Raw genomic sequence first — 13,558 nt, 5'->3', positions numbered from 1 at the left:
CTGTTGTTACCATGGTTGCCAACACCATAATAACGCTGAACGCTGTTAGTGGTTTTCATGTTAAGTTTTCTGTCATTGGTTTGCTTTTTTTGGAAAGAAGATGGCACTATTGACTTTTTTCTTTTTGCATTATCTGATTAAAACCATACTTGCAGCTAGAAGCTACTCTGTCGCTATTAAAGCTATGGCCTAGTAAAATCCACAGGCGCGTACACGCGTACTTTTTTTTCCTAAATTCAATCGAAAGTATTGCATTGGCTTCCCCAAATCAGCCGATGGAACTTGATGCTTCTTCACACTTGGTACTTTGGATCACAAAATGGCGGTGGAAATAGTGGCTGGTAAAGTGACCGAACAGCCTGTTATATGGGGTCCGCATTTGATGGTTTGACAACAGTGCTTGCGTGTGATTGAAATGACGGTTTGGTGCCCTTTCTACTTTTATTTCAGCCTTGAAATTAAAAGTACCTTCACTGCTATAGACTGTTGGAGTCGTTTTAGCTAGTGTTTCCAGGTTAACACCAGAAACTGCACTGGTTGTTCGTAAGCTACTATAGTATGCAGGCGTGGCCATGGTTGCTATATATTCCTTTTAGCGAGCTAAAAGTGCATTCTGCAAAAAGTCACTCATATTGAGTTAATCTATTGTATTTTTTCTATTGTATTGACCGAAATGAGAAATCGGCTCCCAATTTTCAACCATACATATTCTTAGCTGATTTAGAAATAGAGGTCATTCGCACGTGCGTTTTACTGTAATAGCGACAGGCTGATGTCCCAAGAGACTCGAGGCGCCCAAATAGACCTCAAAATTTTACACTCAACGTCACAGCGAGCTGTGTGTGGCGTAACCGTATAAGACTTAGGTCTTAAGGGCTAGGAACCTGGTTATTGCCTCCCTATTAATGCGCGGGTGCCTTGGTACCTGTGTGTTACACAGTTCGCTAGATAGCGGTGTTGGGGCCGAAACCCCCAGCCTAGCCGTAAAGGTTTAGCTGCCATACGGTGATTCAGCGCTCGTCTGGATGTATGGTCTCCTTTTTCTTTTCAAGCTACTAAGGTTCGAATCATGACCTAAACCGTGATTTTTTTTTCAGATGATTTTTAGAAGCCATCCAATCTTCGATACTGTTTGATGGTTAGAATATTTATTCCAGATATTTTCAAACTCTCGATATTTTTATTCAGATATTATTATCTAGGGTATTACCTAGTCTAATACAAATGCTTCTACCAAGCAAATAAAGGCTCTTTGTTGTGCCGTAAAAAAAGAATGGGGGATGTTTTCGCTTTAGACGGAGAAGGGGGGGGGGGGGGAACACTAATATTCTTCAAAGCTCAGTACATTGTTGTGATTTTTCTAAAACAACGAACTCGAAGCCCGAGACTAAATCGTATCTTTATCCGTAGGCGAATAAGCGACTCTTGATGCGTGGGCGAACCCACTCTTGATGCGTGGGCGAAAGATCTTAATGCGTGGGCGATAAAGTTCTCAGTTGACAGTTATTTCTTAAAGCCCTTTAACCGTTAACTCAACCATATCCTGTTGACATAACATTTATTGCTACCGGCCAGGGGGTCCGCCCGGCCAGGGGGTCCGCCATCTCAGGATTGAGATCAGACAGCACTTGTCTGGCGCGTACCCGATTGGCCGATAGGGGGGAGGGTGAAGATTACGTAATAAGAAATGACCCATTTTGTGGCTGCCGGGGGGGGGGGGGGGGGTGCGCTGTCATAGGTATCATGAAAAAGCCTAGTATTTGAAGATTACTTACTAAGGAATGACACACTTTTCGGCTGCCGGGGGGGGGGGGGTGCGCAGTCATAGGTAACATATGAAAAAGCATAGTATTTGAAGATTACTTAATAAGGAATGACCTACATTTTGGCTACGGGGGGGGGGGGGGGGGGGTGCGCAGTTATAGGTATCATATGAAAAAGCATAGTATTTGAAGATTACTTACTAAGGAATGACACACTTTTTGGCTGCCGGGGGGGGGGCTGCGCGCGCACCCTGCGCACCCTCCTGTGTACGCTCTTGCTTCTGAATACAATACACCAAAAACTGGAAATCGACTTCAGGGCAGAAGTCTTATTAAAGACGAAAATTTGGCAGAGTCGATTTCCAGTTTTTGGTGTATTGTATTCATTGTTCTGGTACGAGATCGCGACAGTTTGGGCTTTTTGATTCTACTCCTGCTTCTGTGGTGTACTTATCGATGATAAATCATTTTAATTAGTTTTTAAATGTTTATGAGGCATAGAACAGCCCTCTAGCTGTCTCTCTTTTGTGCCAAGTATTTAAGGGGAAAAATAAACCACAGAGAACTGTAAGGGGCGGACCATTAGAAAAGTGAAGGGAGGGGTGGGTGAATAATAAACCACAGAGAACTGTAAGGGGCGGACCATTAGAAAAGTGAAGCATTGGTAAGGAACAAAAAACTTCATACACGGCGAAAAGCCTGGAAAATAATGCATGCAGCCCAAGCCATACAGAATAATGCATACAACGACGAAAAAATTCTTGAACGTCTTGGAGACAAGAAAAAAAACATACACGACTGAAACCGTCCCTAATGTGTATCTACATGCGCGACCGCGAAATTATCGTGAGAGTGAAAATAACATGGAATATTTTATGGAAATTGTGTTTATTAACAAATCTTTGTAAACATGTGTTTACAAAATGAATCAATTGCCAAAAAGCTTGAAGATAAGCAAGGTTACAGTGATAATTACGCCTATCCCCACCCCTCACCGGCACGAGATACACGAGTTATTACTACATAGTAAGACCACTTGGTGGCAAAAAATCGAAAAAACGTACCTTAGAAAAAACGTTTTATAAAATTGTAAATATCTCAGCCCTGTTAAAGTGGTGGGCCTTAAATAACTTGAATTTACATGCTAATAATTTACATATTGCAATTCAATTTCAAAATCAAGTGCATGTTTCCGTGACATTAAAAGTCATTTTAATGACTTAAAAGGACGGTTTGAAACCACTAACGGTTTATTAAGGGAGCCGCACTCTACATTCCTCTGCACTCTTCAATCCTCTAGACGAACCAGACAGTACGGCAAAACCCGTCCGCTAAAAAGAGGGGAAAATATGAATATTAGTTTAGACAGGAGTCCATTAAAAATGGTAAACCATGTAGATTATGCAAAAAAACATTTACAAATACACACGACAATAAAGGAAAAGACTCACCAATGCTGTAGAGAATTACCTTTGCCTGGAAAAAAAAGAATAAATAAACAATTCTGCAGACAGACAGACAGACAGACAGACAGACAGACAGACAGACAGACAGAAAGACAGACAGACAGACAGACAGACAGACGGACGGACGGATGGACAATAATAATATCAATAATAATAATAATATCAATAATAATAATAATAATAATAATAATAATAATAATAATAATAATAATAATAATAATAATAATAATAATAATAATAATAATAATAATAATAATAATAATAATAAGCATTTATATAGCGCCTCATCAATAATTGCCCTAGGCACTTTACAATTATATATCAATTAAATAAACATTACACAATTAAAAATTTAAAAATCACTCTGACAACACATTGTGTCTAATAGGAAATGTTACATTTATACAAATCGATATTATAATTTAAAAAAAAAATGCTTCTTTAAAAAGGTGAGTCTTAAGGCATTGCTTGAAAGTATTAAGATTTTGTATTGTCCAGACCTTAGTGATCGGGAATGAGTTTTATATTTGCATAGATCTTTAATATATGGTGGAGCTATTTCATTGAGAGATTTAAAAACGGTCAGTAAAACTTTAAAAATTATCCGGTACTTTACTGGTAACCAGTGGAGATCGGACGGATAGACGGTCAGACCTGTGATTGATCAACTCACCACTTCCGGATCTTTAATCTGGAAGACGTAGCAGTAGAACCTTTGTGCTAGAGAACATGTGGTCTCCCTGTGGAAAAAAAAAGCATCAAGGCATAAGCCAAATGCACTCGTTTTCTTACGATAGCCCCCTGCACCCTCACAGAGGGGCCGAGATTGGAATTTTGCCCACACTCGATTTCTAGATTACGGACGGGTAGCAATCTAACGCAAAATGTCACGTCTCGCATTTGTTTTTTCTCTTTTAAGAAAGCCAAAAAAACAATACTCAATACAAGGGTCAATTACATTTGACCCTTTGGGCCGTAGCTAGCGGAACAGAATAGGAACAATAATAGAATGTGAAATTTAAAAAGTGTACCTGTAAGAAAAGGGTTTGAACCCCCCCCCCCCCCCCCCCATTTACCTATTCCATACATACATTTCTTTTTATTTGGTCCTTTATACAGATTATGTACATGGGATGGCATCAAATAAAATTAAAGTAGTTTCACATGCGATTAAGGACTAGAACGTTATAATGCTTCGCAACGCAGTGATTTGCCAGTTTTAACAGGAGGCCTCTCCCCCATAACATGTTCAGGCTCGAACATAACATTACCCCGATACGAAGGCGATGAGGTCCTTTCTGTCGTTGCGTCTTCCGCAAGATGACGTTTCCGTGAAGGAGTGAACAGACAGGACCTAAAAAAATGGAAACCAAAGAATTACGGAAACCATTATCTTCTCGGTCTCCCTGTAGTTTTCAATTTACAGGGAGACCTGTATATAATGCGTTTAATACGCATTTGTGTATAGACCTGGGGTCTCTTATAATGCTGAATATATGAAAATTTTTTAATTCAATATTCAAGTAAGGGTAAAGGTTATGACCTGGGGGGGTGTGCTCAGCAATAAATGACTCGGGAGGAGGGGGGGGCATTTGATGCACATGATGTGTGCTTTTCTGCCCTATTGCAGTAGCTGCTGTAGTGGGATGACTAGGGCTTAACAGGAAGTGTCCCACCTTTGATGTAATTTTATCAACAACTGTGATGTTTATCTCGCTGAGGAGAAGTTCCACATCCTGGAGAGAAAACAACATCGTAAAAGTAAGAAAAACCGATAATAATCGAAAATTTATAGCTCTTCTTCCACATACACGTTATAACAGCAGCAATAACAACGATCACAAAAATAAGGAAAAACTAGAAAAGGGTCAGTCACAGGACTTACTCTCGGGGGCATAGCCTTGTTTAATACTTCTATGATACTGTCCTCTATAACAGCAACACTGCCGTCCTACAAGCAATAATCAAATTGTATTTCAAAAATGTTCTACACCTAGATCGATAAGTATAGATGTTCTAGAGACATTTCGTCTCTGAGACGTCTATACTCACCGTGCCAACATCCAGCTTTCCGTAGAACACCGCTGGGTATGCCGCTCTGAAAAACATAAAACAGTAATGAATTACCCTAATTACATCACATAAGCTATAATAAGTTTTGGACGTGCAGTGGAGGTATCTGGAAAAAGGAATGGATGATTGCGTTTCGCCTGATACATATAAGAAGTCTCCAAGCCGCCATTTTGTCATCAGAAAAGTACCAATTGTGATAAACATCGAATTCCATCGGCTGAGCTAGAGACGTTGTCATGTTATTATATGTGATAAATAGATTAAGTTATTGATTTCAAATTTCTTAGCACAAATTGTCTACCAATGATTAGGAAAAAAAACAGCACCAAATGTGAGTCTGACAAGGGCCCTTTGAAAGCCTGTTAATTTTATGGGAAAGCAAATCATAGGTGAAGCTAAGCAACACATCGCGCATATGCATTTTCCTTATCAGCCACACTTTTGTCATGGCTTTTAAAAGAAAAATTATTTGAAGAAATTTCATAACCTTCAAAACAAAGTAACCATCAAAACAAGTTTCATACGTTATTTATCAATTCCGATTTTAAATATCGATACAGCTTTCCAAAATTAGCCGATGGAAATAGATGCTTTGTCGTACTTGGTATTTTACTGGAATGACAAAATGGCGGCTTAGAGAGGTTCTTTGAATTATCATTGAGCCACATTTAGGGTTTGAGTGATCATATAAACAAAGGCCGATATTCAACAAACAATTTTTTGTGGAGCTTTTTAGCTTCCGTCTCTCTTCTAATGGCGGATTGTTTAATTAACCGTGGCCCACGGAAAACTCATGACACTACCCCTTTAAGTTGCTCACTGACAGTGTATCGGAGGCATGTACGGGGGTCTCGTCCCAGCCCGCGAGCTGCTGCGGTGCCACGTCATCATCCGGGTTCTTTTCTTTGTATGGATCCGCTTGGATGACTGCCAGGCGCGCGGCGGATGGCGGGAAGATATCCCCTCTCTTCATGTTAGCCTGGAACAAAGGAAGTGACGTCATACTGATCATGTCTTCCATAGCCCCTTTAAAATATGGGCATATAGCCTAGCCAAACACTATTTGAGTGCTCTGACATGGAAAATAGTTGAGTGTCGTAGTAACGATTGAGTCTCTTACCACTGGGCTCGACAGAGCTACTTTTTATGCAGATTCTAGTTGAAAATATTCACAAATTAACGACAACCGGGGTTATTTATCGCCTAAGCAGATTATCAACCAGAGAGACTTTCATTCTACAGAATTTTTCAGTCGTCGGATTTTCTTGAGCAACTGCTACCCCAGTCCTCAAGGATCGACTATGGGCTGTGGGCTACGCTCGGGTTCAACTAGGTGTGAACATCCGATTCCTAGGACTGAACGTCTTACCAAATTCGTTACTTACAAATATGTATAATTTCTTATATTTTTGGTGACCACCCATGTAATTTAATTCTAGACTATGATAATGGGTAATAAACTAATTATTGTTAATATACCTTTACTAAGATACAAAGAACAGGCCGGCCGATATTATTTCGTAGCAGATCAAGGACCTGAGAAAAAAGATAATGTGAGTATGACAGGCTAAAACGTCATGAAGGTCAGAAGGTCAAGTTCAATCTGAGGCCAAGGTCAAACAGAAGTCAAGTTAAATCTTCGGTCGAGGGGAGGAACGAGTATGAAGGCTCAAATAAGTCATTCAAAGTAAATTAGTTAGGGCAAGCAGTGTCGGTAAAGTGGTTGTGCATTACATACTTTTCCGTTGTTCAATTTATGCAGGGACTTGCCGAGAAGTTCCACCATGATGTCGCCATACTCGATCCCGGCCTGAAAGACATGACTCTTTGTAAAAGTTTTTGAAGAATTTACAACCCAGATGCCTTGAAGAACGGAAACCTCCATTCTACTTTTTGACATTAATTTTGTTTTTTGTTGTTGCCGTCGTTGTTTCCGTTATTGCTGTAGTTGTTGCTGTTGTCGTTGTTATCGTCGTCTCCGTTATCGTTGTTGTTGTTGTTGTGCATTGGAAAAAAGTGAAGTCTTATGAATTTACAGAGAGAGAGAGAGAGAGAGAGAGAGAGAGAGAGAGAGAGAGAGAGAGAGAGAGAGAGAGAGAGAGAGCCCACGCTCTACTTACATCTCCAGCGGCTCCAGTGCTCTTGACATGCGCTACGATTACTCGGTTATCCACGTGTCTACCAGAAATTAGAGACAGAAATTAAACCCCGAGACATTGGAGGCATGTAACACGTTATAGAACTATGCTCCCGCTCAATGCCGACTCAAGCAAATAATCCTTTTTCATCTTCTAATTCAAGCAATAGTAACTATTAATAAAGACCATTAATACCATTAATAAAGACTTCAATCGTAGATGGTTTTTTTGGGTTATCCAAATTAACCGCTGTATTTTTATTATAAACAATAACAAAGGAGAAGTTGATCGATATTATTTAAGGATTTATTGCCGCACCCGCTATAAGATATATTCTCATTATCTTTTTTTTATTTTAAAGCGTATTAGTCGAATGCAAACAGTTTCCATTTGTGATTCTAGGTACACCTCCCTGGCTCCCATATCTCAAACCCTGAAAATGAAGGACCCCGCCCCCAAGACCTGGAATCATAAATTCCCTTTATGAAGGTGATGGGGGTGTATATATCTTCTCTGCAATCACACAATGATAAAATAGTACGTGCTTTACTATGAGTAAAGAATGAACGAACCTGACAACCAGACCTAACTCTTTGCAAGGGACAATCTGTGTCTCTTTCAACTCCTGTCAGAACAAAATATAGGAAAACAGGAAACGTTTATGAGAAGTTTTCTGTGTAATCATTTATTGACCAGGCGAACATTATCACAGACATACAATATCTCATGACTTTGGTCTTTGCAACAAAAGTACTTACAGGAATAACCCAAGACTCATCCAGAAAGTATGCATTCTGACAAAAAAAGAGTAAATATCTATTAGGGGTTTATGGCGAAAATTGACATAATTTCTATTCAAATTCGACCAGGCCTTCTTTTGAAAAGCCTTCTCTTCAGTTCTTTTGGACGGTACTTGGTCTCAAATGCCGCCTATTGACGCGAAAAGCTCAGAACGGCCAAGAAAAGCGTTTTAGCCAGTTCCAGGTTTGGGCGTAGCCAGGGGAAAGGCCCAAGGGGCTTGGACCACCCTCCTATCACCCAAAATTACAGTAATAGCATGGAACATTATTAAGAATAAAGGAAAAATGTGTTTTAAGAGCCTCTTGAACCCCGGCTTTTAAAAATCCTGGCTACGCCCCTGCTAAGATTTGTTAAATTAATGTCTTGTTTATTTTAGATATTGAAGGAAAACAATAACAAAGGTGTTGCTGACAAGGACGAAAGTGTCTCTCCTTGGACCCAGTCTACCTCGCCCTTATCCTTTGCGCGCTAAAATTACCTTGAGATTTAGATTAAAGTTGTGTTCTTCCAGATCACTAAGAATGTGCCTGAACATGTCTAAATACAATGAAATAAAATAATGTTTACTTATCCAGCAAAAAAATAGTCGTTGAAACATTATAATGTTAAACCTCATCCAAACACTGCCAACATGAGCCAGCATTGGTGGCTTCGCTAGCACATCCTCGCATCTCATTCTCACCTGAAAACACTTTGTCGCACATCCTCGCATCTCATTCTCACCTGAAAACACTTTGTCGCACAGGATCGCCGTCTCATTATACCAGTACTGAAACACAAAGCGTTTTTTTAAGGAAATAGAGATGTATTTCTTTCCCGATTAAGCACCATTTAAAAAAGTGTTTATTTTTGGGAGGTCAAATGGCTGAGGAAGTTGAACCAGCATGATTGATGACGTCACTTACAAATTCAAAATGGCGGCGTTACTCATTGGAAGAATGTATAGGGGGAAATATATGCTATAAATGAAAGCGAACTGCTACCAACAAAACGGATGTCTTAATCAAACGGACATGACCGTAGTCTTTCTAAGCACTTATGTCAATCCCACCTTAAGGAGCTTCTTGTTTTTCTGTAAGCCCTCGACGACGTGTCCCAGGAGTCTTTTCGATAAGGCGAACCGGATGAAGAGCCTCCCGTAACCTTGGTAACCGACGATCTGGTCACATGATAACATGATAACAAATTAATTTTAACCACAAATAATTCCACAAATAATAACCACAAAAGGTCTCATTTGAAAGCTGCTTGAGTATTATTCTCTTGTGAATTCTTTTGACCGCTTTCTCTTTATGAAATCTTTTTACTTTCAATTTTTATACCTTTTTGGATGACTTGGTAAACGTAATCCCGTGCAGCAAGGCGAGTGTTCTCCTGAAAAAGAGACCCAATAAATTCCGCATCAGTTGTCATACAGCGTTGAACAAAAACTTTAATAAAATTTGACCCATAAATGCACATTATGCATGGGATTATGGGATTTGCTCTTCATTCGGTAGCCCTGGTTAATCCACTTCACCCACACTCTCCTTGAAACAACCCTCATTTCTTAGAATAAGAAAAACGCCTCAAGCAAGTAACCTCGTACTCAAGCCGAAGGGAAACTCTGTCCCAATTCAGCACACCTTCTACCCACTCCAGGGGAGTCTTATTCTTCCCCCACCAGGTCGCTTGACTAGCCTGTCGTTTTGTATATAGCGTGGGTAAGACTTTACTCATCAATTAACCGTCCTCTCCCCCCCCCCCCCCCTTCCCCAATTCCCCAAGGAGAACTTTACTCTTATCCCCCACCCCAAACCACCCATCCAGATCCTGTGACTAAACTCGTTTTGTATAGCGTGGAAGAGACTAATCCCCCCCCCTTTTACTCTAATCCTTCCCCCACCCACCCCCCTCCCCCCAGGTCGCGTGACTAACCTGTCGTTTTGTATATAGCGTGGAAGGGACTCTATCCAGCACCAATAGTCCCATTTCACAAGACCAAACCCGAGCACCGAGCCTAGTAAAACATAGGATATGTTATATATTGAAAGTCGCTTAGTCAGTCATTTGCTTAGAGGAGGTTCGCGGGTATAGTAGATATAATACTGTTTGAGATATGTAAACAACGTACTTACCGCGCCACAAACTCTTTAGAAAAACGACTGCCTTTGATTGATATGGACTCGTACATCAAAGAATGAGCCTATTTTTTTTTTAGCAAGTTTTCGCATGTTCTTAGCATATCAAGCAACTTTGACAATTTTCTCGAAACATCTCTAAAGTGGTAAAATAGCTCGCGCGAAGGGTCCTAAAAAGTTCAGCGTTCACGCAAAAGAGAAAATAAGAGACTGTTTCTTCTTCCAACCCAAGCTCCTTTGCGCGGTTCTCATCGGCCACGCTTTAAAAGCGCAGAAGAAAACCTCTCCTCCACTCGAAAGCGATAATTTAGTTCAGTTTTGAATATTTTGCAAACTCCCGCCGACGACTTCCAACTGCTATATCTCCTTCTCTGCTTTTGGCTTCCATCATTCAAAATCATTGAATACTGTTTCCATGGTCAGCACTGAAATGGTTTCCATTCACGCCACCTCTCCGAAAGGCGCTGACCAATCACCAGGACCAAAATTGATTCCATTACTTTTTGCCAAGAATTCGCAGAATATTGAAAACCGTTGTTACAACAACAGGCCCGTACCCACACGAATGCGAAATCCGAAAGAGTAGACCTAATTTTTCTGGGGTGGAGGGAGGGAGTTTTCTGATAAAAATCTGACCACCCCCGAAAGAACAAAAAGCGATTTTTTTGCCTTTGCAGTATCTTCACGGGGCGTATGAATTATTATTAAAATCGTCAGTTATTTGAAGGTAGTATGTGAGTGGATTTATACTGAAACAATTAGACTACTCGTTTTCTATGAGTTCTAGTTTTCTCGGCGGTACGCGCCTCGTTGACTATCTATTGACTCATAGAAAACTCGAACTCGTAGTCTAATTGTTAAATATGTGTATATGATATATATATATATATATATATATATATATATATATATATATATATATATATATATATATATATATATATATATATATATATATATATATATATATATATACCACTTTTCCCGCAGTAATGATATATTTCTTTGGAAATATTTTCTTATAAAGATAAGTGCTTTTTGTTTTGTTTTGAAGCTTTGTTCAATCAAGCAGAGATAAACTTTTCACGACTGACTTCAGAGGGGACTGTCACGAAACTTTCACGAAAACAACAACTCTATTTCGACCATTTTATAAACAATTTACCTGAAAATTTCAATAAATTTTTTTAGGGTATATGCTAGATTTTCTATAACAATGTATATGGTCTTCAAAAGATAAAATTCCTTTACCGCCAAAAATGATATTTGCATAAATCAGTTCCAAGTTTAGCGATGCGCGATATTCTCCCTCTTGAACAAATCCTTGGAATTCTTAAGTCTTTAGAAAAGAAGCCTTGATTGTTATTGTACAAACACTAAAAGACGTCCACGAATTTCTATCAATCTGATTTTAATGATGAGAACTAGAATTGAAAGCTTGACAGTATACGCTAGATAAGAAAGATTGTTTGCATAAATTAGGACCACCTGCTCTCTGGGTTCAGTGCGATCAGAAATCGACCAAGAGCAAAAATAATCATTTCAGTTATAAATCAATAATAAGAAAGGTCGCGTTGTATAGTTTAAAATCTTTAATATAACTATCTGCTTGAAGTCCTGTGTTCTTTGGTTTACTTTTCGAAAGGATAAAATATCCCCTTTTTTTTCCTTGTGATATTTTACCGCGAGAATCATAAGCGTGTTCCAAACAGTGTACCGGAATCACAAAAACATATTTAAATAAACCTTTTCTTAGTCTTCGGCGTAAAAACAATAACTCTAACATGAGTTCTGTTATAGTAAATGTGTTAATTTATTGCAACACTACAGTACTAAGTAAAGTTCGCTTAATAATCAATTCAAAACTTCAAACTCACGTTTTAGTCCTACTCGTAAGACATTTTCAATTCCCTCGCAGATGGGCGCAAGAAAAACATGATCATCCTGTATTGGCTGCTTCTCTGAGCTTTTCAGCCGAAGCACAAGATCTAGAGAACAAAACAATAATTTTGAAATCTCATGGGGAATTCCAACGAAGCGTGAATGGCATCCCAATAACCTTTCCTCTGAAATTCGACACTAGTTGAACACTCAACTTACCATTTAGGTTGTTCAGCAGAGATTCCTTTTGCAAACTGGCCATATTGCTACTTCATCTTTAGATGCAGTCTTTTTGATGCATCAAAAACAATTAGAAATTCCCTCAAAGACAGGCAATCAAGCGCGACTTTGTTGTTACGCCGTCTCCTTCAGATAATTGGCTCGAGAAATAATCGTTTAATAAATGATAATGTTCCCGTCGAGGGAAATAAATTACAGGTCAAATTGAGGCCGCGTTTCGTAAGAAACCGGGAAAATAAAAATAGCCATGTGGTATTAGTTTTATGACAACAAAAACAATCGTCTCAAATTATTTCTAAATTATTCTCAAGTTATACGGTTTTAGAATTTATGGGCTTAAGCCCATAAAATCTAAACCGTGTAACTCGAAAATAACCACGTATAACTCGAAAATAACCCCTATAACTCCGAAAATGGGTCTGTTTACTTAACCCATATTTACTCATCGAGAATAGCTGGATGAAAAATAGAATCAGCCGTTTTACTCGGATGGGCTTTGGAAAGGGACCATTAGAAAAATAAAGGGGGTGGGGTGGTGGTGGGAAGCGAGGTTTCATTTTTTTTTCTTGGCTCCAAGACGTGAGTTAATTGGTTTCTTTTTGTATGCATATTTTATCAGTCTTGTTTGGGCTGTATGCATTTTTTCCAGATTTATTTTATTACCCCCCCCCCCCCCCCCCACGCCCCATCTAAAAAACAGTAGATTCTAGCCTTGAGACTCGCGACAACAATTTTATTTCAAGGATCCTTTTCCGCCTCGTGCCTGCCATTTCTACAGAGCCTAAGGCTCAATTTTGACATAAGTGCCCCGCTCAAAATAAGCAAGTATATACTTCCGTGAATTTTCATGCCGTACATCTTATTTTTTTTCATAGTAAAGATAGTAATTAAATGATGTTGTTACATTTCGCGTTAAAAAAAAATATTACAGTTTGATTTGAAAAAGTTAAAAAAGTGCTTGCATCTCATCTCGCCTTAAACACGTTTTTACATCTCGTGTTAAGATAACATCTTTACATTTTTCTTTACACGAGCACGAAAGCGCAACTAACAAGCACAAAAGCGCAAGAGCACAA

At 39.2% G+C, this 13,558-nt stretch overlaps 1 protein-coding gene across 1 annotated transcript; it reads right to left on the bottom strand.

Moving 5' to 3' along the window:
- Positions 1-2,634: 2,634 nt before the first annotated feature.
- LOC5520216 lies at positions 2,635-13,115 on the bottom strand. The gene is made up of 20 exons (XM_048720067.1): positions 12,462-13,115; positions 12,239-12,349; positions 10,159-10,240; positions 9,564-9,615; positions 9,293-9,400; positions 8,965-9,010; positions 8,720-8,778; positions 8,199-8,234; positions 8,013-8,065; positions 7,423-7,480; positions 7,041-7,112; positions 6,782-6,838; positions 6,127-6,281; positions 5,282-5,327; positions 5,115-5,180; positions 4,906-4,965; positions 4,501-4,583; positions 3,903-3,969; positions 3,215-3,239; positions 2,635-3,094 (listed from the first exon to the last, which is right to left on the bottom strand). Exons 1-20 carry the CDS (start codon positions 12,502-12,504, stop codon positions 3,060-3,062), a joined length of 1,314 nt encoding a protein of 437 aa, XP_048576024.1. The 5' UTR covers positions 12,505-13,115; the 3' UTR covers positions 2,635-3,059.
- Between the last annotated feature and the right edge of the window lie 443 nt (positions 13,116-13,558).

Source organism: Nematostella vectensis, chromosome 12 (assembly GCF_932526225.1).
Source record: "Nematostella vectensis chromosome 12, jaNemVect1.1, whole genome shotgun sequence".
NCBI lineage: Eukaryota > Metazoa > Cnidaria > Anthozoa > Actiniaria > Edwardsiidae > Nematostella > Nematostella vectensis.
Note: the sequence above shows the minus strand (reverse complement) of the source record. Positions and strands in the feature narration are given on the sequence as shown.